The sequence below is a fragment of the Saccopteryx bilineata genome, chromosome 4, assembly GCF_036850765.1.
Source record: "Saccopteryx bilineata isolate mSacBil1 chromosome 4, mSacBil1_pri_phased_curated, whole genome shotgun sequence".
NCBI lineage: Eukaryota > Metazoa > Chordata > Mammalia > Chiroptera > Emballonuridae > Saccopteryx > Saccopteryx bilineata.
Genome location: NC_089493.1, coordinates 147868786 through 147894478, shown reverse-complemented (window position 1 = coordinate 147894478; position 25693 = coordinate 147868786). Strand labels below are relative to the sequence as shown.

Genomic DNA, 25693 nt, shown 5'->3' with positions numbered 1-25693 from the left:
CTATAAAATAAATGTGAATGTCAACTTTCAATAAAAAATAACACCTGTGAAACCTGTGACTGATTACAGCATACAGGTCATCGACCATAGATACCAGAGCACAGTGATAAAATATAAAGTCTATATATAGTTTCACTTATTACTTTAGGCAAAGAGAATAACTTGTCAAGTTACTGCACTGGTAAAGGGAGGCAACTAGAGCTAGGGAGAAATGGATATAGAGGACAGATATTAAAGCAATGCATGGAAACCGATGTCAAGTCAAATAATTCAACAAATGTTTAACATTTTATCAACAGAAAGGCTAAATAAGTGATTCTTCCTTTAATAAATTTTCATAACTTGATGGACCATAAAACGCTGACAAAACTTCTGATTTACTAAATACATTTTAAAGTTTCTTTTTTATTCTAATTCTTTCAATAGTAGCATCAGCAGACACCGATATTATTCAGAACCTGAATTTGCAGCAATCTAAAGCATGGTCGATAGGCTAATATGAGGATAGAAAAAATAAAGAGCCCTTTCTAGGTGAAAACTACCTTCTTTAATAACCCAAATTGGTGAAATGTCCGACCACATCAGCACCGTATTTAAAAAGATAAGGACGTATGGGAGAAAGGTTAAGCTTTCTCCAACCTTCAAAATAAAAAATAAGCCCAAGCAATTGAAAATATCGTGAAAACCACTTACAAATTCAAAAACCTACATTTTAACAAAAGCAGGGGTAATTTTGATACACAATTGTGCTTAGTTGTGAATGAACTTAAAAACTTGTTTATAGAGCTGCAGATAGTGTGTCTTTTAAAGATGCCAGTAAAACCACTCACTGATCATATTATTATTAAAAGCTGTTATTGTATAATCATACAGAGCACATGGCTACACACACTTTATTTGGACGTCAGTACCACGAAAATATTTCTGTAAAGAGGTCAAAATAAGCTCTTATTGATCTAGGAACTCTGGCACTGAAAGCGTGCATAACCCGGTAACGATGTCGTCACCAAGGGAAGACAAGAATAGAACCCAAATCCCTCGACTCCCCAGCTTGTTTCCCGGTAATTGTGCTCCTCGACTCGTCCGAGGGCAGGTGTGAAGGGCTGAGAGGCCGCGGGCTCAGCGGGTCGGCGGCTGCACCGAAGGTCCCCGGGAGCCCCGGCCCTCGCCTTTGTTCTGGCAGAGGAAGATGCAAGCGGCTGCACCCACAAACCTCCGGGACCGAGAGCTGGAACTAGGTACTGTCAGTTACGGTAACTCCTTTCCTCATCCCAGGCCTTTCCTCTGTAACCTCTGCCTCCCGCCCTCCCCGAGCGCCCGCCGCGCCACGCCCGCGTCCGACCCGCGCGTCCTCCGGGCCGCGCTCTGGCTGCCCCTCGGCACGGGCACGAGCACCGGCATGGGCACGGTCACGAGCGGCCCGCCGGGCAGTGGACGCTGGTCAAGCATTGTACACGTGTTGCCGCAGTTAGACTTGGAGGTGGGAACCCAAGTCCGCTGTGCGTGGGTCTGTGCAGCTCGTCACGACAAAGCGACAGTGAGTTGACGCATAGAACCTTTCTCTCTAGCTGGGCGCTTCACTCAGCTCAGCCATCCCCTGGGCAACCTCCCGCAGGAGGACGCCCGCCGGAGCGCGAGTGCACACTTTCCCCAGACCTCGGGGAGGAGACAGTAGCTCGCTGACCTGGGGGACTCCAAACCGTTACTCCGCCCGCGGGGTGGGGCCAGCCCAACCGCCGAGCCTGCGCAGTGGGCCTGGCCGGCTCGAGGGCTCCGGCGTACTACAAGTCCCAGAAGGCCACGCGCCGCGGGGGCGGGTCACCGCCTCACCTGCCGGGAGTTTATTACACCGGTTACTACCGCTTTCCCCCTTCCGTCGGTCTCCTTTCCACAGTTAAAGGCTACTCTTTCTTGAAGCACGTGAGGAGAAGCCGTAGCAACCTCGACACCGAAGCTCTTCGCACACTCGCTCTTTCTCCCTCGGCCCGAGCTATGCCCGACTTCCTCACCGGAGTAGGGTAGTGTACGTGAGAGACGAAGGCCCTTGCAGGCCAAAGCCGGGGTAACCTGGGCGCACTTCCGCCTCCCAGGCTCCGGAAGGTAGCGCGCACGCGCTCCCTGCGACTCCGGCGCAGTTGACTTCCGCTCCCACTGTGCTGTGCGAGCCGAATCATGGATCACACTGGTAAGGAGGCGGAGGCAGTGGGGGGTCCCGGTACTATGCCCCCTTGGCTGGCCTGGGACTGGTCGCTTAGCGGGCATAGAGAGGTTGTGCTCAACCTACAGCACTGGGGTGTGGCGGTGAGAAAGAAATCTCACAGACCCCTCCCGGTGCCCGGCAAGCGCCTGCTGCTTCCTGGCCTACTGTCCGGTGTGGTACCCACAGCCTCCGTGCTTGCAGTAGCCGCTGCTTCTCTCGTTCTGCGGAGCTCTGAGCCCGAGCCCCAGCGGCGGGCGGCGCGGGCCTTGTGGGGAGGAGAGCGCGCTGGGTCTTTTCAAAAACTCATCCCGGGTACTCTGCCCAGCGTTATGGGACTGGCTGGTAGATCGCGATCTCGGCGTCGGGGAATCCTCGTTACGCCGGGAGTCGGTGCGCGAGAGTGGGTTGGAGACTTCCTGCTGTCTCAGTCGGCTTTGGGCGGGTGCAGCGGCAGTCACCGCTTGTCGTTATTGTCTCCGGCCCTTATAGAAGTAGGAGAAATGAATCAGATGTGGTTTTCGGAACGATACCCGGAGCTGCTTTCCCATCTAAACCCAAAGCATGCCCCGCGTTCTTTCCCTGTGATCCTTACTCATCATTTGGGGACATTTACAAAGGGAGTTTAAAATCGAGGTACAGTACTTAAAATCTTTCTCCAAGGGAGAATGGTTCCACTCTTCGTTATGTGCTCTTTTGGCTTTTGCTTCCTTATGGTTTTGGACATTGAATGAGTTAAGTTAGTGCTCCATACAGTTATGTCAATCATATCACAAGTAGAAGAAAAAGGCTTTTCCCTGTATTAAGTTTTGGTTGGAATGTCCTCAGTGTGTTTTTATATATATTGTGTAGACATATAAAACATACTTGTAGGGCTGGAAATGGAATGGGAAACAAGACCGACTGCCTTACTGCTGTCATGGAGGTTACATTCTATTGGGGAAGATACAATAGAATTTAAAAAATTCCCGAATGTTTACAGATCATGATAAGTTCTGTGAAGACAGTAAATGGATGCTGTTGTAAAGACTAATTGGAGGGTGCTTCAGAAATGGTGGTCTGGGAAGTTCTTTCTGGAAAGGTTACATTTAAATTTGAGATCTGATGGTTGAGAAGAAGCCAGCCATGGAATAAATCAGGAGGAAAGCAAGTACAAACACAAATAGGAAAAAAAGGAGAAGACCAGTTTGCTGGAGCTTAGTTATATTAGCAAGAGGGATAGAGCTCTCAGATGAGATTGGGAAGGAGGGCAGGAGTCAGTTTGTGCAAGACTTTGAAGGCCATGGCAAAGATTTGGATTTTATTTTAATTGCGATATGGAGCCTTTGAACAGAAGTAGAGGAGGAACATCTCTTTTAAAAATACAGGGTGAGGTAAAAGTCGGTTTACAGTTTTTCTTATGGAAAATAATACAATTAGTAATACAAGAATGAACTTTTGAGTACTCAACAGTTGTAGGTCTCTTTTTGCCCACTCTTCTATGATAATTGGTTTAAGAGAGGGAGGCAAGAATAATAGAAAATAGACAATTGAGGTAATTGAAGGGAGGAAAACTTTTTTTTTCCCCCCCCGAAGCTGGAAACGGGGAGGCAGTCAGACAGACTCCCGCATGCGCCCGACCCTGCCCGACCGGGATCCACCCGGCATGCCCACCAGGGGGCGATGTTCTGCCCATCTGAAGTGTCGCTCTGCCGCAATCAGAGGCTACAGAGCCATCCTCAGCGCCCGGGCCAACTTTGCTCCAGTGGAGCCTTGGCTGCGGGAGGGGAAGAGAGAGACAGAGAGGAAGGAGAGGGTGAGGGGTGGAGAAGCAGATGGGCGCTTCTCCTGTGTGCCCTGGCCGGGAATCGAACCCGGGACTCCTGCACGCCAGGGGGACGCTCTACCACTGAGCCAACCGGCCAGGGCGAAGGGAGGAAAACGTTTTAAAAGGGTAGAGGTGATTCATGGGAATTTGGGAACAAGATTTTGGACTGGACTGTTAAGTATGAAATATATATTGAGTCATGCAAAGGGAAATGTTAGGTAGAGATCAGAGGAAAGATTTGAGTTGAAAAAAACATATTTGGGACCTGGTACTGCATAGTTGATGTTTTAATGCATGAGGCTGGACAAGATTACTTAAGGAAAGGGAATACAGAGGAGGAACTCCAGTACTAGTCTAGAAATACTATAGAACTGAAATTCTAGGATCTTGATGTTTGAGTAGCAAACACATACATTAGCAAAATATTTCTCATTTGAGTATATTACTGGAGATGGAACTCAAGCCTCATTCACAGTTTAGAGAATGTTATGTTAGGAAATTGGAATACGGGTAAATGTGTATTTAGTGTCCTAATTTTAAATTTAGAAGGTTGCCTAAGAAAGTGAGAGTCATCTTAACATAAAAATAATCACTAATGAGTGACCACTTAAAAATTAATTTTTGCTCAGAAATCCCTGCTGCTGCTTAACACTAGCTTGTTTTCTATTTTTTTTAGCTAATGCATCCTTGATGTTTCAAACCATACAAAAGACTCAGGTTCTCATGAAATTCACAAGCTATTTGAATTATAAATAAAATAATTGGCAAGTGAGGAAATGGCAGTTAGCCAGTTAATTGGAGACATTAGGCCATGATAGGCATCTCAAAAGAATGATTTTAATATCAAAGGGTTAAGAGATGCTCTTGGAAATTGATGCAAAATTATGCAAAAGTACTGATTTTGTGATTATGCTGAAAAAGTCAAACATATTGTATAATGAAGGCTATTTGGTGGTGTTCGAATAGCATTTTGCTGGAAAAATTACTCCAAGAAACTTCTACATAGTTAACATTTGATTTATTCTTGGCTCATTCTAAGAATTAGCACCTAGTTGTAACTGTAACCTAAATTTTAGAAAATAAAATATTTCTTGGTTCCTTTAATTCAAGATAAAATTCTAAATACGCCTTTAGAAAATGATAGAATATAGAAGTGTTTTTCCTTTTTTAAAGTGGATTCACCTTGGCCCTGGCTGGTTGGCTCAGTGGTAGAGCGTCGGCCTGGCGTGCGGGGGACCCGGGTTCGATTCCCGGCCAGGGCACATAGGAGAAGCGCCCATTTGCTTTTCCACCCCCTCTCCTTCCTCTCTGTCTCTCTCTTCCCCTCCCACAGCCAAGGCTCCATTGGAGCAAAGATGGCCCGGGCGCTGGGGATGGCTCCTTGGCATCTGCCCTAGGCTCTAGAGTGGCTCTGGTCGTGGCAGAGCCTCGCCCCTGGTGGGCGTGCCGGGTGGATCCCGGTCGGGCGTATGCGGGAGTCTGTCTGACTGTCTCTCCCCGTTTCCAGCTTCAGAGAAAAAAAAAAAAAAAAAAAAGTGGATTCACGTTAACTGGCCAGTTATATCCTTAGTTCTTTCTTTGTGATATCCAAAGACTTGGTGTTAACGTGCGTTATGTTTTTTAGTTGGCATGTTCAAAGGGAAATTGTGCTGTATATTCTGATTCCTAATAAACCAGATACCCAAGCTAGACCCAGAATGAAGCTGGCAGCGAAGTATTAAGGGACAGCAGGCTTTTGAAAGTCGAAGTAGGCTAAGCAAGCTACTCTAGTGACTTCAAATGCTTAGGGAGATGGGAAAAGGCCTCTACCTCTAGTATTGGAAAGTTGGTGTTTTGATCATTCACCAAAGTAACATTATTAAGAGTTCTGAAGGGCGGTGGTGTTCTGTTAATCCTCTGTCTGCAACAACTTACTTTTTTAGTTATTTGAAAATCAGGATAAAAGTAATAGAAAGTAGACTGAAAGATATTTTAATTAATTATTAAGGTCCCGTTTTGAATTTTGTTCGTATAGATACTGTTCAGAAGGAGTGGAAATCATTGTGAATTTAGTATGTCTTTGGAGGTCATTAGTTACTACTTCCAAATTTGGCTTTATTAATGTGGATTGCTTGGCTATCAGTCTCGATTGTATTATTGCCTACAATGGCAGTCATACAGCTTCAATGACGAGCCGTGTTTAAAGCATTACTGTTTTAGAGAATTATTTTATTTGTATTTCCTACTCATGGCATTTTCCTTTCTGTCTTTGGTAGGTAAAGGTGAATAATTTCTGTGAGGTAATATTTTGAGAAAAGGTGACTTTTAAGCTTCCAATGGAGTCAGTTCTATGAAATAGTGCCCCTGTTACTTACGGGATAAGAGTTATTTCATAGTTAATAGCAAGCAGGAACTTAGAAAGTGTCAGTTGTTTAGACCTAGTTGAAGTACAGAAACCTTGTATCTTTCTAAACTATTGTAATTTCCATTACAGTGCTAAGAGTAACAGTTGTGTACATCTAGAAATGTTATGGCACAGATAATGTTATTGTGTGCTTCTACTAAATGGTGCTATAGTTTTTACTATATTTCCAATTGCTCTTAGAAAAACTGTTTTACAATTAAAGGAATATTTTTTTTCCTTAAACCAAACTTCAATTGAATGTGTTATTTAATTTTACCATTGTCAGTGTTAGTTTTGTGTTTTCAATTTTAGTGATTGCTCTGATGTAGTTTTAGTTACTAAATTTATTGAATGCATGTTTGGTGGAGATAGGGGTAGTTTACTTTCTTTTTTTTCTCCCTCTTGCTCTTTTTATTTTAAAATATCTCTTTTAGTCACTTTAAGACAGAAGTCCTTATCTTGGTCTCATGAGGGGTTTTATGTTTCCATAAATTCCTCTGGAATTATATGAATAATTTTATTGTCTACTTTTTTAGAGAGAGTTCTATAACTTGTCAACTTTTTGAAAGGTTCCATGTCTCAAAAGCATTTCTTTTTTTTTTTTTTTAAAGAGTTTATTCAATTTTCAGAGGGGAGAGAGAGAGAGAGAGAGAGAGAGAGAGAAAGGGGAGGAGCAGGAAGCATCAACTCCCATATGTGTCTTGACCAGGCAAGCCCAGGGTATTGAACAGGCGACCTCAGTGTTCCAGGTCGACGCTTTATCCCACTGCGCCACCACAGGTCAGGCTCAAAAGCATTTCTTAAAGGGTTTTTCCAAATTAGAGAAAATTAGCACTTAAACTTATATAACATAGTATTTAAAATCAGAACCCAGATATTCAGCCCTTGATAATGTTGAGTATTTGCTTTAATAACTGGCAGAATAATCTTCAAAAAGAAAAACTAAAAGAAATTACAACTTATTTTTTTCCCCTAAAATAGACAATGAGTTACAAGGCACTAATAGTTCTGGATCATTGGGTGGTCTTGATGTTCGAAGAAGAATTCCTATAAAGCTCATCTCCAAACAAGGGAACAAAGCCAAAACTGTACCTCGTACTCCAAGGACTATAAACAGAATGCCTGCCAAGGCTCCACCTGGTGATGAAGGTAATTTGTTTAAACTAACAGGTCCGGAGGTCTTTTTGTTGTATCTGATTTCACCAAGTAATCCATGTGATGTTATTTGCTTATAGCTACCTTTTAAAACTTGTACACTCCTCATTCTTCAGTCTTACTGATGTCTCATTGGGGCATGTTATACTTTTCTGTCCATTTATAAATACAGGGTGGTGGTAAAGTAAGTCTTCAGTTCTTCTGGAAGATAATACAGTAATTAATAATACAAAAATACACTGTAAATTTTGTTTTGCATACTTACAACTGTAAACCAATTTTTGCTCCACCCTGTATTTTGGTTCAGTTTCTTTTACAAAAGAAGTAAAACTGTTTATTGTTTATAAAAAATCTAAACAATATTGCAGAAAGCATATTAGTGTCCCTCTGTCCCCTACAACTCTTCTCCCCAAAATGATCTGTTGTGACTTTTTAATAGTTATTTTTTCAGGTCTAACTGCCCTTTTTTTCAAGTAAGATGCATTTGAGGTTTTGCCTTGTCAGTTCATACAGATATACGTACATCATTTAAGAAAATAGGCTTAGGTATTTCATTTTCTAAAAATTATTTATTTTATTTATTTTTAAGAGAGGGAGAGAGTAAGAGAAAGACAGCAAGGGAGAGTGAGAAGCATCAACTCAGTTGCTTTCGCTTTATTTTTTTATTTATTTTTTATTCATTTTAGAAAGGGGGGGAGAGAATGGGGGAGGAGCAGGAAGCATCAACTCCCATATGTGCCTTGACCAGGCAAGCCCAGGGTTTCGAACCAGCGACCTCAGCATTTCCAGGTCGACGCTTTATCCACTGCGCCACCACAGGTCAGGCTGCTTTCGCTTTAGATGTACGTTGAGCTTCTCGTATGTACCTTGATCAGGGCCATTCCAGTGTCCCCTTGTTCAGGCTAGCAACCTTGGGCTTTTCATGCCAGTGACCTTTTGGGCTTATGCTGGTGAACTTTGAGATTGTGTGTTTAGAGCGAGTGACCTCAGGGTTCTGGGTCAGTGTTTTGTCCATTGCACCACCACCGGTCAGGCTGTGTATATCATTTATGGCTACCATAACTTATTTAACAGTTTATCTAATTTTTAGCTGTTAAAAACAATATTGCAGTAAATATCCTTGTACATATACTTTAGTGTATATACTTGGTAGAATTTAAACTTTGCATTTTAGAACTTTTTGGATACTGTGCATTTTAGAATTTGACAGATATTGTCCAATGGCTCTTCAAAAACAGTACATCAGTTTATACTCCCACACACCAATATTGGTACATACTACTAACCTTTCACAATTTTTTTTTTTTTTACAGAGACAGAGAGAATCAGAGAGAGGGATAGACAAGGACAGACAGACAGGAACGGAGAGAAATGAGAAGCATCAATTATCAGTTTTCATTGAGACACCTTAGTTGTTCATTGATTGCTTTCTCATATGTGCCTTGACCGCGGGCCTTCAGCAGACTGACTAACCCCTTGCTCGAGCCAGCGATCTTGGGTCCAAGCTGGTGAGCTTTTTGCTCAAGCCAGATGAGCCCGCGCTCAAGCTGGCGACCTTGGGGTCTCGAACCTGGGTCCTTCCGCATCCCAGTCCGACGCTCTACCCACTGCGCCACCGCCTGGCCAGGCTCACAATTTTTGTTTTGATAAAACATTTCTTGCCCTGGCCGGTTGGCTCAGCGGTAGAGCGTTGGCCTAGCGTGTGGAGGACCCGGGTTCGATTCCCGGCCAGGGCACACAGGAAAAGCGCCCATTTGCTTCAACACCCCTCCGCCGCGCTTTCCTCTCTGTCTCTCTCTTCCCCTCCCGCAGCCAAGGCTCCATTGGAGCAAAGATGGCCTGGGCGCTGGGGATGGCTCTGTGGCCTCTGCCTCAGGCGCTAGAGTGGCTCTGGTCGCAACATGACGCCCAGGATGGGCAGAGCATCGTCCCCTGGTGGGCGGAGCGTTGCCCCATGGTGGGCCTGCCGGGTGGATCCTGGTCGGGCGCATGCGGGAGTCTGTCTGATTGTCTCTCCCTGTTTCCAGCTTCAGAAAAATGAAAAAAAAACACATTTCTTTAATTCTGAGTGGGGTTACATATCTTTTCACATTATTAGTTGTTTCTTTTGTCTGGGCTCTATTGGTTTATATTCTTTTCTCATTTTCTTTTTTTCTGTTTAGTTGTCTTGATTTTTATGAGTTCTTTTAAAATTAATAAAATTAGCTCTTTGTCATACATTGTTTACATGTCTTGAATTTTATATATAAAATTTTTGTTGTAGAGAAGTTCAAAGATTCTGGGTAGCAGATCTAGTCTTTTCTGTCATGACTTCTAGGTTTTATGACATTCTTAGAAAGGCCTGTCTCATATTCTGTGAGTATAAAACAGTTTTCCCATCTTACCTTTTTACAATGTCAGCAAACTATGCCCCGTGAGTCAGATAAAGTTTTACTGGAACATAGCTATGCCCACCCATTCACGTATTGTATGGCTGCTTTCACACTGTAGTGGCATAGTTGAGTAATTGTGTAAGTAAGTATTTACTTATCTGGTATTTTACAGAGTTTGCTGACCCTTGCTTTGGAGCATCATGGATTCTGCTATTTAAGAAAAAAAGTGGAGTTTGGCTTTATTTTTTTCTGTAAAACAGCTAGCTACTTCTCCCAGCCATTGAATAATCTATCTTTCCCTTGTTGAATGGGAATCCCACCATTATCATATATTAAAGTTCTACAAGTATTTGTATCTATTTCTAGATTTTCTATTCTTTCCTAATAACCTGTCCATATTTCCTTTTTTAGAATCAAATGGTTTCAGTTATACCTTATATTATTGTTCCCTTTATTATAGGGTATCTCTCCCCATTAGAACAAGTATTTAAAGTCAAATATTGTAAATCATAGTGGTAGCAATTTAGGGCTGCTATTACACTAACAGTCACTCGGGTCTCCCCCTTTGGCCTTATTGTTTTTTAAGTAACTTTTTAAAACTACACAGTAATGTTTATGTCTAGTAATAACCCAAACAGTGCAGAAGAGCTAAAATCCTCCTATCACCGTTTACCTCTCAGTTATTCCTTCTGCCTCAAGCCTACATCCCTTTCCAAAGTCTCTCTCTTAATAGAGCAAACTGAGGCTGAAGATAATTTTTGGATATATTAGATTCACCTGTTTGGTATAAAAATTACTGATTGGTTTTTATTCCTAGCTATTGTTCAGAATAGTGGTGTTTGGGGCTGGTATGTATCTATCCAAATATATGTATGGTTTAGTTATAGATGGCAGTGCAGGTTGAACTACTCTGAAAAATGATAATGCACTCCTAATTTCCTTGGCACTTGTTCTACTCAATAATTTTTTGAGTTTTAGATAAATAAGAAAAATAGATTTTTTTATTTTGAGATTTATTTATTTATTTATTTATTTGAGAGAAGGGGAGAGATGGTGGTACAGATTCCTGCATGTGCCCCAACCAGCATCTTCCCAGCAACCACTGTCTGGGGCTGATGTTCAAATCAATTGAGCTATTTTTAGCACCTGATGCTGACAGGCTAGGACCAACCAAACTATTCTTAGCACCTGGGACCAGTCCTCAAACCTATTGAGCCCCTGTCTGAGGGAGGAGTAGAGAAGCATATGGTCACTTCTCCCTTGTGCCCTGACTGAGAATCAAACCTGGGATGTCCATGCACTGGGCCAATGCTCTATCCTTTGAGCCAACCAGCCAGGGCCTTATTTTGAGTTTTAGATGACACTGGCCTTTATAAGGTATAATTAGGTTATATAAGAGCCTATAGTCACTCAGATAAAAATTATAAGAACACTCTTTGAACTCTACATTTGTTTGGAGATAATTACATAGCAGTATACTGAAGTATATATATCAGCTTTAAAAAAATTCTTGTATCACTGTGTGTGTTTGTGTGTCTGTCTGTGTTTGTCTCTCCATTTGTCTGTCTCATCCCAGTTTGTGTTTCTGTGTTTGTACACAGGTGCTGTAATTTAGTCATGTGGATAAAGTTAAAACTTGTGTGCTTCACTACTATGTTTACTAGTTTTAGGGCCAAAAAAGTAGTGAGAAGCCTGGCACTTTGGAGGGATAGATTTGTCTTCTCAGCTTTACTTTAGTACATTGGATTCTTTAGAATCCTAATCAGACTGGTCATTAGTTTTCATTTCGTTTTGTATGGAATGACAAGATTACCATCACCCTTTTCATTAGTTCAAAGAAAGCGAGCTCATTTAATCTTCATATTTTTTAAGTATGCTGATCCTAATATATGCAGTATAGGGGAGGATACTTGTAAGTAGATATGATGTAGCTTCTTCAATTTGGATAATTAATCAGGGAGTGGTTTTAATTGGAGGGATAAAGTATCAATATGCTGTTATTTCTAAAATCAGGCTCAGTTTAAGTCTGAAGAAGAAGATATCTAATTTATTAAGTCATAACAAGAATACCTGAAGAATTTTTTTTATTTTTCATTATATTCCTTAGCCTCTTGCTGAATGGTACTACTTTTGTAGATAGATTAAATGATCTATCTTAGTTTGTATAATAAGCATGATGATGGTAATTAGTAAAGTTTTATACTAGAAATAGTTGAACCAGTAATAAGAGTACTAGAATGGTAGTGGAGAGGTCTGAGGTCTGTTTCTAGATCTGGCCTCTTTGTGTTGTTACTATGGTCTCCTTATTGCAATATTTTCAGTTTTGAAGTAGAGATTTGGAAGACATTGATCACCAAGATAATTTCCAGCTGGTGTTAAAACTGGTCTTCTATTTTAATAGCGAGAGTGAGTGACAGGATCAGGGAGCTGCTCCTCTATGTGCCCAGACTGGGGAATCAAACCAGCAACCTCTGTGCTCTGGCACGGCACTCAACCAACCAACCTATCCAGCCAGGGCTTATTTTTATTTTTTTATTTTAATTTATTGATTGAGACAGAGGGGAGCGGAAGGGAAGCATTCATTTGTTGTTCCACTCAATTCTGCATTTATTGGGTGCTTCATGTATGTGCCCTGACCAGGGATTGAACCTGCAGCCCTCTTATTTCAGGATAAATTATTCTTGATTATCTTGGTCATAGAGCTTTGAAGAGCATCAGGGAACAGGCCTATTTTACCATGTATATGTACTTCCAGAATGAAATTTGAGATGTGAAAAGTTAATAGACAACCCTTTCTTTCTCAGAAGGATTTGATTATACTGAAGAAGAACGGTATGACTGTAAAGGGGGCGAACTGTTTGGAAGTCAGCGAAGATTTCCTGGACACCTTTTTTGGGACTTTCAGGTATAATTGAAATAAAAGCATTTATTAGAACAATAAAATATTTTAAATATTTTATTAGAACAGTGCAAATACATAGGCAGTGACGTAAACTTTTTTTTTTTTAAGATTTTATTTATTCATTATAGAGAGGAGAGAGAGAGAGAGAAGGGGGGAGAAGCAGGAAGCATAAACTCCCATATGTACCTTGACCAGGCAAGCCCAGGGTTTTGAACCCACAACCTCAGCGTTTCCAGGTTGACGCTTTATCCACTGCGCCACCACAGGTCAGGTGACATAAACTTTTGAAATAGCTGTGTCTTTCACCACACACAACTTATTTGTTTATTGATGCCTTAATTCCACCATTTCCAAAAATAATTTGAAACCATTTTAGTAAAGTCAAGTAAAATAAAAAACCATTAATACTAAAGAGAAAAACAAAAAACCCTGGTAGTTCAGCCAATGGTGTAGAATATGTGAGGATACCAAGAAATTTTGATTTCTAATTACTTTATGACATTTATAAAATGTAAATTTATTATATAAATTATAGGTAGGATTTTTAGAAATGCTTAAAAGGAAAGTTTTAATTGTACCATTTCAACAGATAAACATCCTAGGTGAAAAGGATGATACACCAGTTCATTTCTGTGACAAATGTGGATTGCCTATTAAGATCTATGGTCGAATGGTAAGTGTCTTTGTAAATGTAAACATTTTTGTAGAGGTAGGATTCTGAAATTTAAGTTGATAGGTTTATCACTGTTAATGGCTAAGTTTATGACATTTAAAATAAATGTGAAATAGTTAAGGGAAATTTTGGGGTAATATTCATTTAATGTAATGATCTTGACAAACTTTTGAATTGCTTGTCAAGTATTAAGTGAACTAACTTCTGAAAACTAAGTAATTTCTTTGTACTATTTGATACTCTGTTTATTAAGGAAAAATGTTCCCCTCGCCCTTGTTTAATATACAATTTTTCATTTCGTTGTTTTTTTTTTCCTGTTTTGAGAGGAGGGGAGATGGAGAGACAGACTCCCACATGCTCCGCGACTGGGATCCACCTGGCAACCCCTGTCTAGGTCCGATGCTTGAATCAGCTAAGCTATTTTTAGTGCTTGAGACTCACGCGCTCGGACCTACCGAACTATCCTTAGAGTCCCAGGCCAACGCTTGCACCAGTCAAGCCACTGGCTGTGAGAGGGGAAAAAAGAGAGAAGGGGAAGAGGGAGTTGAAAAGAAGTCGATGAAAAAAAAAAAAAGAAAAGAAAGTCGATGGTCACTTCTCAAGTGTGCTCTGACTGGGGATTGAACCCAGGATACCCGTGTGCCAGGCTGATTCTCTAGCCATTGAGCAAACTGTCCAGGGCCCAGTTATTCATCTCTGAAGGCTATAATTTTTAGTGTAAAACTGCATTAGTAGCATTGTTATTTCTGAGAATTGAATCAACCCTCCCTCCCTCCTTCCTCCCCTCCCCTCCTCTCCCCTGCCCTTCCCTCCCCTTTGTATTTTTGTATTTTTTTGAAGTTAGAAGCCAGGAGGCAGTCAGACAGACTTCCGCATATGCCCGACCAGAATCCACCCAGCATGTGCCTGACCAGGATCCACCCGGCATGCCCACCAGGGGGCGATGCTCTGCCCATTTGGGGCCTTGTTCTGCCGTGACCAGAGCCATTCTAGCGCCTGAGGCGGAGGCCATGGAGCCGTCCTCAGCACCGGGGCCAACTTTGCTCCAATGGAGCCTTGGCTGCAGGAGGGGAAGAAAGAGAGAGGAAGGAGAGGGGGAAGGGTGGAGAAGCAGATGGGCGCTTCTCCTGTGTGCCCTGACTGGGAATTGAACCCAGGACTTCCACACACCGGGCCTATGCTCTACCGCTGAGCCAACTGGCCAGGGCTTTTCCTTTTTTTAATTGAAGTGTGAGTAGGGGAGATAGACTCCCACATGCACCCTGACCAGGATCCACCCAGTGATTCCCATCTGGGGCCAGTGCTTGCAGCTGAGCAATTTTTAGTTCTTGAGGCTGAGGCTCCATGAAGCCATTCTCAGTGGCTGGGGCCAACGTGCTCGAATCAATCAAGCCCTGGCTACAGGAGGAGAAGAGAGAGAGAAAGAGAACAGGGTAGGGAGAGGGAGGGGTGAAGAAGCAGATGGTTGTTCCTCCTGTATGCTCTGACTGGGAATCGAACCTGAGACTTCCACAGCCATGTCAATGCTCTACTACTGAGCCAACAGACCAGGGCCTGAAAATTGAATATTAATTATTAAGAAAAATACAACCCTAACTGTAATTTTATAGTATTTTTGACATAATCTTTTAAAAATGTACTTTTACTTTAGTGTTTTTTTGTTTTTTTTTTTCATTTTTCTGAAGCTGGAAACAGGGAGAGACAGTCAGACAGACTCCCGCATGCGCCCAACCGGGATCCACCCGGCATGCCCACCAGGGGCGACGCTCTGCCCACCATGGGGCGATGCTCTGCCCATCCTGGGCGTCACCATGTTGCGACCAGAGCCACTCTAGCGCCTGGGGCAGAGGCCACAGAGCCATCCCCAGCGCCCGGGCCATCTTTGCTCCAATGGAGCCTTGGCTGCGGGAGGGGAAGAGAGAGACAGAGAGGGAAAGCGCGGCAGAGGGGTGGAGAAGCAAATGGGCACTTCTCCTGTGTGCCCTGGCCAGGAATCGAACCCGGGTCCTCCGCACGCTAGGCCGACGCTCTACCTCTGAGCCAACCGGCCAGGGCTACTTTAGTGTTTGAAAAAAAAATTGAATCAATATATTTCTGATGGTAAAGGGCATTGATTATGCACTGTTGCTTTACAGTATAACATAGCTAAGTAACAGTAATGGGCTGTGAGTTTTAAAATGGCCAAACATCATTTTTCTGATTCTTGATTTAGTTTTAGATTTTTATAAGTTTATTACTATAAAGCTACCAGGGAAAAATGCAACCTTTATTACATGTAGGAAATAGTTATCTTAATGCTTTGGAATAGTTTCAGGAGGAACAACATTAGATAAAACATGGTTACAGTATTCTTTTTCAGGAGTTTTAACCTTTAGGAACCATGGATGCAATTTATAGGGTTTATACCTTCAGAAAGTGTAAGCGAATGTGTGTACATTTATTGGGGAAAGGATCCAAGTGTTCATCATAACCTCTTAAGGGCTTGTGACTGAAAAGGTTATTGCTTTGATGTAATTAGTACTTCATAAATGTTCATTTTAACAAGCAGTTCTCCAGTGCCTTCTATGTCTAGGTCACCGTTCTTACTATTATTTTTTTTGGAAATATTTTAATTTGTTCTAATAATGTATCACTGTAATATGTCTCTGTTCACAGATTCCATGCAAGCATGTTTTTTGCTATGACTGTGCTATTTTACATGAAAAAAAAGGAGATAAGATGTGTCCAGGGTAAGATCATCAGTAAATTTTTAAATAATAAAGTTTGTGCTGTAGATTTATAATCTTGGTTAAAGGTCAGAGGTGATGTAAAGCAGAGTACAAATGTGTGGGCATGGCTGCCCTTTTCTGTGAGCCCAGAGTTGGCCTTTGCCTTCTCCTTAGGATACTGAGCTGTCATCAGTCACTTCAGAGTGTCCAAAATGGCAAAGTATATTTGTCATCACAAGATTTGTTGTAAGCCAAAAACAGTTGTTTTCTTGTTTTGATAGGATGCCGCTAGAGAGATAGTGTTGCATAGTGATTGAGAGCAAAGACTTTGGAATTAGAATTCCTGGGTCAAATTCCTGTTCTGCCATTTATTGGCTATGTGATATACACTGTTTCTTCATCTGTAGAATAGAGCTAATAGCTTCTACCTCCTTGTGTTATCAGAATTAAATAAATATATATGTATGGCGAATAGTGTATGGTAAGTACTATATGTAAGTATAAGCTTCTTATTTATTATCTTCAAATCTGACTATTGTGTCCTGAGAATATCTTATAACACCATCATGGCATAGACTCAGACAAGTTATAAAGATCTAGAGGTACTGGTTTATGTTGATCTATGCTGGAATGAATGGGCTTGAAGGATTCAGATTAAATTAGGAGTTTTTGTATCAGTGGGAACCCCTGATAGAAGGCTTGAGGAAAACTTTGAGAGAAGCTTCCTTGTCCTAGATACCTCCTGGCCTGGGTCAGAAGCTATCTCCAGAGTCGTACTTTTGGTTGACAGCAAAGAAACCAAAGCTAGACAGTTGTAAGGGGTGATTTCCTTTTGTGAGATAGGAAGACTGGCGTCATGGAGAGGAAAAGGGTGCTTCTTTGACAAACCAGTAGTAAAAACTGATTCTCTTGGCGTATTTTTACTAGCTCTTTAAAGTCACAAGTTTTAAAATCTGTGGTATGAGTTTAAAGAATATTTCTTCTCTAGAATTATAATTCAGAAGAATTACAAAATTAAAAGTGCATGTTTGCTTGTTTGCATAGTTTTCTCTAATGCATACTTTTCCAACATGGTGTACATTTACTCTAAATTACTATATGTTAAACTTACTTTGTTAGCTTCATTGGGATAAAGGATTTTCGATGTACACTATGGTAGAGTACATTAAAAGCTTTTTTCTTTGATTGTAAGATTAGAACAATGTTAATATTTGAAATGGAATTTAATTTTCAAGGCATTAAATGTAACTCCAGTAAGCACCTCACTGGTTGGCCCTTAGTTATTTAGAACATAAGCCTATCTGGATTAACCGACCCAAATCAGAAAGTCAAGAGATGGCAATCCCAAGTTAATGTAAATGTTATATACCACTGCTTTAAAGCATTATCCAAAAGCAAGTGCCTCATATCCTGTTACTGTGGAGATACTTCTGAGCTTACAGTAAATAAGAAGAAAAAAGGAGAAGTGTGTCAGATGGCCACTAGTTAGAAGCCTGTTAGTACCAGTCTTACAGCAGGATGGAGATACAGACACAACTCAGATTCAAGAACATAGAGCCAATTAATAGTGTCAAATGACTCAGCATGCATGCTCAATGATAATAGCTTATAGTGATGCATATATAGTGTTGAGTGATTAAATACTATCATTTTCATTGTTCCATTGGTCTTGGGTGAAGTAGATATAAAAACATTGAGTAGGGTTTTAACCCTTTTATAGATGAAGAAACAGTTTAAGTGTCTTCTCCAGGATTATAGAGCTGGTACCAGATCTCAGTTCTCTGATTCCTAGTTTAGTCATTTCTCCACTATTTCAGAAGAGTAAAGGCAAGAGTGGATTAAATATAGAGAATGAAGAATAGTTATAATTTTGACCTGGAGTCATTAAAATGTTAAGTTAAAACTAGTGCTTACAACTTAGAAAGACAGGAGTGTGTAATACTTTTTAGTGGCAAATTTGACTGACCATCCAGAAAGATTCTTAAGAGACTCTTGATAGCCATGGTTTGAATTTAAATTTTATGTTGTGTAATGTGAAGAGCCCTGATAATTAGGATGTTCTTACTTGTTTCTGTAGTTCTTGCAGCATCTTCTTCAACTTCCTGTCTTTCACTTAGTAGTATTTGCACAGCAGATGCTTGTTGCTTAGTAAATATCGGACAAGTTTGAGTTCTGTGATTGTAACATTTGGTTTGCCCTTCCTGGGTTTGTATTTTTGCAAATGGATGCAAAGCATAGCATTGTTTGAGAAAATCAGATAAATTCTAGGTCTTGGTAAGAATAAGGTTTTTCTTAAAACATTGTTTGATACACCAGTTTTTTCTTGTATTAAGAGTTCTGAAGTTGATAGATATACTGATGCTTAGTAGTGAACAGAGCAAATTGGGAAAGATTAAAGGCTCACTTAGAGTATAATTTCTGGTGTGAACTTTTGCAATATTTTCCATAACAAATTTTAAAATAAGCATATCTTTGAAAGTGCATTATTCTTTACAGTCTGTTTTAGTAAATCAGTTCTTTTTCTGCTTCTAATTCAGCTGCAGTGACCCTGTACAGCGAATTGAGCAGTGTGCCCGAGGCTCTCTCTTCATGTGCAGCATTGTTCAAGGGTGCAAGCGAACGTATCTGTCTCAGAGAGACTTACAGGCTCATATCAACCACCGCCACATGAGAGCTGGAAAGCCTGCTCCCCGGGCTGCACTCGAAACTGTTCATCCTCCTATTGCTCCGCCACCAGCTGAAATCCCTGATCGCTTTATCATGCCACCAGACAAGCACCATATGAGCCATATTCCACCAAAGCAGCACATTCTGATGCCACCACCTCCTTTGCAACATGTGTCACATGAGCACTATACTCAGCCACACGAGGATATTCGTGCTCCTCCAGCAGAGTTGTCCATGGCTCCACCTCCGCCTCGTTCAGTCAGTCAGGAAACCTTTCGTATTTCAACAAGAAAGCACAGCAATTTGATAACTGTCCCTATTCAGGATGACTCAAATTCAGGTGCTAGAGAACCACCACCTCCTGCCCCAGCACCTGCTCACCATCATCCTGAGTATCAGGGGCAGCCAGTGGTCTCGCACCCTCATCATATTATGCCTCCACAGCAACATTATGCACCACCCCCACCTCCTCCACCACCAATAAGCCATCCAATGCCACATCCTCCCCAGGCTGCAGGTACTCCTCACTTGGTTTATAGCCAAGCTCCACCTCCACCAATGACCTCTGCTCCACCACCAATAACCCCTCCCCCTGGACATATTATTGCCCAGATGCCACCTTATATGAATCATCCTCCTCCAGGACCTCCCCCACCTCAACATGGTGGTCCGCCTGTAACTGCACCCCCTCCTCACCATTATAACCCTAACTCTTTACCCCAGTTCACTGAAGACCAAGGAACTCTGAGCCCCCCATTTACACAGCCGGGGGGGATGAGCCCTGGTATATGGCCCGCACCAAGAGGGCCGCCGCCGCCTCCACGAATGCAGGGCCCGCCTTCTCAGACCCCACTTCCTGGACCGCATCATCCAGATCAGACAAGATATAGACCGTATTACCAATGATGATAGCATTTTGAACTGCAGATACGATGAAAAAACTTATGTATAGTCAGTCTTTTAATTAAGCTTTGACTGGGGAAGGAAAACACCTCTTATGAGGTGCCTATAGAATACTTAGGTCATGGTCTCTTAAAATGGTTTTAAATCTTCACTTTAGGATTGATTTCAAGTATTATACTGTTGTGCAGATATGTGGCTCGGTAGAGCCCAGCTATATTTTAACAACACTGATCCCCGGGGGTGGTAAATTTACCCAGAGGCATCCATTTGTAAAAATCTGAAAAAATTTTTATTGTTCCACTTTCAAAAGTATTGCTTTTGTTAAACCTAGGTTTGTTTTTTTTTGTGATACATTTTGTTAACCTGTGTAAAAGGATTAAATTTCAATATGGTTGTAAAAATGCCATTTTTATGTGAATTTAAGTGCAGCCACATACTGTTTTTTAAAACCATGTGTTTTACCACTACTTTCCCAAAGTTACAATAAAATCCTAAAAGTAAAAATATAATTTACTGTTAGGCAGACTGTTAAATGGTAGAGAATTTTATTTCACACTCTAGGCACTGAAATTTTGAGGTATATTAAGTATATAATGCACTTCACATGGATGCCTTTTCATTTTTAGGCAGCCTCAGGAGCACCAGAATACATCGGCATTCCAGAACTGAGATATGTTTGTAACATTGAAGGCAATACTAGTTATTTGGAAAGACACGGCCATAGTAATTTACAGGCTCCAAGCTGTTGAGAGGATGCTGTTGTTACTCATTGATGCTTGTTACTGAATGGTTGGAATCACATGATTCACCCCACTTACTAGTCTTAAGAAACATTATTTTATAGAATTGTTTAAATGGTGTTCTTTAAATGAAGTATGTTCTACTCTGCTCATTGTCTTAAACTCAATATTTAGGGCTGAATAGGCTTTATGTAACTCCTCATTTCATGATAGAGTTTGATCCTGTGCTTAAAGTCTTGTTTGTCGGGTTTTAAATTACAAATTGAATGCCATGGAGGAATGGAGTACTGTATTAATGAAGGATATTCTTAAAGTCACAAACTTGCATTGCTCAGGTTTCATTTCTGTGTGGTAAGGATTCTCTAACTTGAAATTTAAAAACTTAAATGATTTTTTTTCCTTTTATTGGTTAAGCAATCTAAAATTTGGGTACTTTAGTGTGGCATCAGCAATGAAGACTACCAGATAATTTTGTATTGGAGAAAAGTGATGACTAAATTGTGAATCTCAGTGCTTTATAAGGTGCCTTTAGAGTCAGCTTCTGCATTATAGGGGCTTGTTACATAGTCCAGCTAAGATGACCACTCAGTTTCTACAGAACTCATGTACAATTCCTTATTCTTAGGATTCTATTATGTATCCTTTGAATAAACCCCTGTGAGGTATTTCCTCCCCCCTAAAATGGTGCATAATATAAACATGAAATGTGTGGTATGCAGATATCGTTTATTGAATAGTTTGTAATATATAAATTTAGAACATTTCTTTTTGACAAAGGGTGAACTGATTATGAATTTACCATTTAATTCTGTCAGGTACAGGCAAAACAGTTTCTCATTTTGGATAATCAGATGCAAAGTCATCTATGAACCTAGAGCTGAAGTTAGAAATAATATAAATCCCCATTTCAACCTCAACCAGTCATAAATAATTCACTTTTTTTAAAAGTAAATTTTCACACCTATAAATTTGAGAGTCCAGTGTTACTGTAATATTCTTAGTGAGACGTTGTTCCTAGAAGCATGGGAGTGAAGTCGCTTGAAAGCTGGTGAGTGCTCCTGTCATATTACTGTAGGTCCTTGGACTGCTGCATACTTGATTCCTTTTGTGCCCCTATTTAGGAGCTGTTAAATATCACTGTTGAAACTCCAATACTATTCTTGGTTTCATGTAATAGAATACCCAAATTCATTTGAGCTTCTCATTTGTGAAGAACTCTTCTGTTTTTATTGAAATTAGCTAGAGTTGAATGTGGTTATGAAACCACGTAGCCTATGCATTGGACAAAAAAATAATATGAAATTCCACATATTAGGAGTTCTTGAGGCTTTTAAAAAATGATTTCATTTAGGTTTAAGAAATACAAATTATGCAGGGAGGCAAATCAGATGAATGTGTAGTAGGCAAAATTTTTAAATGTGTTAGACTTGAATTCATCCAGTTATTGTTTGAATGAGGGTGGGTGGGTAGTAGAAGAATAACAAAATTACTGTTAGTATTGTTTTTTCCTTAAAGAAAAAAGATGTGAATTCCAGCCTTATTTCAGGGAAGCCTTTGAATCTATAATGGACATAGTCTAAATTAAATGTATGTATGTTTCATTATATTGCTCTTAAGACTACTGAGGTGGCAGTTTAATTCTTAAAAACAATAAAATGCAAGCATAAATACTATTTTGCCTAAATGAGTTTTTACCTAATGATGACACATTTGGGGAAATGCAGAATTTTTCATGTTTCTGTTGAAAGAACTTGCAGTAAAATTAGATTCACTTTTGGAGATCAAAACCAGCAAGTTGAACGATAAATTTCTTAGTGGCATGTTTATTAAACATGAGTATTATTTAGTATTTTGGGGAAATAGTTGCAAAGACCGTAAAGAAATGACTTTATATCCATTTTGCCCTGTAAAATCCACTGCCTCAAAATTATTGTGTAAATACTAGTTAGACACTGCTGCAATATAAATGGAAAAGATATTTGACCGTATATTTAAGCTCACATAGTATACAGAGCTGCTCTAGACTTTGTTCTAACATACTGGGAGTATTTTTCACCCATCTTTTTGGAAAAGCCCTGTAGCCCTATCTGATAAAAAATTTTGTGAAAATCCTAGAAGTGCATGGAAAAAAAAACCCTCACAAATATCTAAAACAAAAAACTTCTTATTAGATCAGCCATCAAACTGGTATATTGATGTTAATTGAAATTTGACATAATCATTCAAACATTTTCTGAAGTGGATGTATTTTTCACTGGTTTGTAACTGTAATCACTTAAATGGTGGCCTTGAAACCAAGTAGAGTTTACTTGTTGCAATTTATACACAATCTAAAAGCAATACTGGATATCCTAAACTTCAAGTGGAGAGGGAGGTAAGCTAGTTAAAATACTTAGTAGTGATACTAATAAAAACATTTGGATTTTCAAACTTTTTTTTTGTTTTGATAAATGTCCTTTTAATTTCCCATCGAGAGAAAAGATGTTAAGGTAGATTTAAAAAAAATATATTCAGTGAGAGGAGGGAAGGCAGAGACAGACTCCCACATGCACCCTAAATGGGATCCACCCAGCAAGCCCACTAGGGGGCAAAGCACTGCCCATCTGGGGTCCTTGCTCCATTGCAACTGGAGCTGTTTTTTAGCACCTGAGGTGGAGGCCATGGAGCCATCCTCAGTGCCCAGGGCCAAGTGGCTTCAAATCATGGCTGCAGGAGTCAGGGAGAGAGGGGAGGAATGGAGAAGCAGATAGGCTCTTCTGTGTGGCCTGACCAGCAATCGAACCTGGGACACTCACACGCCAGGCTGACACTACCACTGAGCCAACTGGCCAGGGCCAAGGTAGAATTCTTAAAGGAACATTGTAGTGTTAAAGTTTCATTGTCCTGTTGCCCTATGTTACAGACTTTTTAGGCATTAGAAAATCACAGGATTGAAAGGAACAATGATAGGATGTGGATTTAGCTCTTACACTTGGGACAGAACCATATATATTTTAAAAATCTAGCATTTTGAAGTTACTACCTTAGAATATCTCATTTCTAAGTAGTAGGCACTAAGTTTCATATTGCATTTAAGCCCATTTCTTATTAATCTACCTTTAAAATTGTTCTCTTGCTGCCTTAAGTTAGAAAAATTCTCTCTTGCTGTGTTATTTTCAAAACCTCTAATTTTTTGTTTTAAAATTTATTCATTTCAGTCACAGGAGTGATAATATAGCTTTGGGGGGAAGTGTAATATTACAAATAAAGCTACAGATCCCCTTGACCACTGATGCCATGAACACTTACCTCCCTGAGATAAGTACTGTTACAACTTTGGTGTGTATTTCTACCTAGTCATTATATGTAGTTACAGAGCTGATCTATAAATAGGCTCCAGGCTCTGGTTGAGCATTGTAACCCATGATAAATGTGGTATTTTATGATTTATATTCAATAAATACATACTGGGCACCTACTCTCTGGGATATAAAGATTAATTTATTCATTCAGGTATTTATACGCTAAACACCATTCTACACTTGAGATACACAAGTCTAGAATCAACTAGCATCTCACTAAATTGTGTGAGTATAAAATCCTATGGAATAGAAAAGCCAGGATAATTGGGTGTTGACAGTGTTGTAACTATATATTAGAGTGGTTTGGGTAGAACTCATTGAAAAGACATTTGGTCAAAGATTTAAGTAGGTGAGAGCCATGCAGATAACATGGGCAGAACTTTCCAGAGGACAGTTCCAGAGCACGTTGCACCTGGCGTATTTGAGGAACACTGAGCAGAGTAAAGTGGAATGATTGAGATTAGTGGCAGGAGGTCAGAGAGGTAACAATGCAGAGATCATAGGCTTCCTAGGCTATCATAAGACACCTTCCTCTTATATGGGAAGACATTGTGGGGTTCTAAGCAAAGGAGTGAAATATCTGCTGAGGAGATGAGGAACACAAAGACCAGTCAGAAAGTTGCTTAAATACTGTATTTCCCCATGTATAAGACACTACTTAATTTTGGGGACCGAAATTTGAGAAAAAAATGTATTACATAAAGTTATTGAACTCAAGTGTTATTCATTATAAAACTCATACAACTCCCCATCACTGTCAAAACTCCCATCATTAGCTTGTCCTCATCTGTGTCTGATGATGAATCACTGTCTTCATATATTGCCCCATCCTCAGTTCCATCTATGGCATTTGCAATGCCACACTTCTTAAATGACTTAACAAAGATCTCAATCTTGATATTATTGCAGGATCTTTTCACCCAGGTACAAACTTCTCCTTATAGTTGTTTTCTTCACTCTTCCTGCTGGTGTCAAATTGTCCCCAAGAAACTTCATTGGTTCCATTCATCTCTCATGGCAGCTTTGAAGGGTTTGTTAATGCTGACATCAGTTGGTTGGAGCTGGAATGTCAAGCCCCCAGGTATGATGGCAAGTTTTGTTTTTTTCTCTGCAGCAATCTTCTTTGTGTTTTTTGTTATGTGTGCCCTGGACTGATCAAGCACCAATTGGCCCACTCAGTCTCTTTCTCCAAATTTTCTCAAACCAGATCTTCATCCCATCCTGATCTATTCAATCCTTGTCATGAATGTGTATAATCACTCCTTGAGTAATGTCTTCTTTTGGCATTGTTTTTGCATTTGGAAATTAGCATAGGAAGCAGCTTAGTTCTGTCAGCACAACAAGCTAAAACAACTGAGTAATGGCTCTTTTCATGTCCACTTGTCTTCACAGTTAGTCTTCACCCCCTTCTTATCAGCAGTTCTGTTACTTGGGACATCAAATTGAAGGGGGACTTCATCCATCTTTGCAATCTGTTCCAATTCAACCTGATGTGTCTTCTGACATCGAATGACAAAATGATTACATTCAAGGACCTTTTGCTCATAGCTTTCAGGCATCTTTTGGGCAAATCTGGTGCATGTATGCATGCTTAGTCCATTCCACTTTGAAATCAGTAATTTCTTTTTCATCAGCAATTTTTCTTGCCTCATGCTGAACCATCTTTGTGGACACAGGAATTCAATTGCCCTTTGCTCTTCACAACTTCAATTCCCTCTCTAAATCAGGCCATTTTGCTGACTTGCCTCTCATGAACTTCTTCTGTTGTGGCGTTTTCAGTAGGTTTCCTCTTCCCGTAGCCAGTCTCAGATTGATTTCTCAGTTGGAGGAGGACCAAACTTATGT

At 40.5% G+C, this 25693-nt stretch overlaps 1 protein-coding gene across 4 annotated transcripts; it reads left to right on the top strand.

Moving 5' to 3' along the window:
- Positions 1-909: 909 nt before the first annotated feature.
- CBLL1 (Cbl proto-oncogene like 1) lies at positions 910-24113 on the top strand. 4 transcript variants are annotated; one of them, XM_066272193.1, is made up of 6 exons: positions 910-1238; positions 7369-7536; positions 12722-12819; positions 13406-13489; positions 16145-16218; positions 18735-24113. In XM_066272193.1, the coding sequence occupies exons 1-6, from the start codon at positions 1190-1192 to the stop codon at positions 19768-19770; spliced, it is 1509 nt and encodes a 502-aa protein (XP_066128290.1). In that variant the 5' UTR covers positions 910-1189; the 3' UTR covers positions 19771-24113. The 4 variants fall into 4 exon arrangements, with proteins under 4 accessions (XP_066128290.1, XP_066128289.1, XP_066128292.1 ...); XM_066272192.1 differs by having other exon boundaries at positions 916-1238; positions 12719-12819; positions 18735-24112; XM_066272195.1 differs by lacking the exon at positions 910-1238 and adding an exon at positions 1828-2185.
- Positions 24114-25693: the final 1580 nt, after the last annotated feature.

Coding starts and splice junctions, on each gene's coding strand:
- CBLL1 (XM_066272192.1), top strand. CDS start 1,190: ATGCAAGCGGCTGCACCCACAAACCTCCGGGACCGAGAGCTGGAACTA. Junction 1,239..7,368: donor GGACCGAGAGCTGGAACTAG/GTACTGTCAGTT, acceptor CCCCTAAAATAG/ACAATGAGTTACAAGGCACT. Junction 13,490..16,144: donor TTAAGATCTATGGTCGAATG/GTAAGTGTCTTT, acceptor CTCTGTTCACAG/ATTCCATGCAAGCATGTTTT.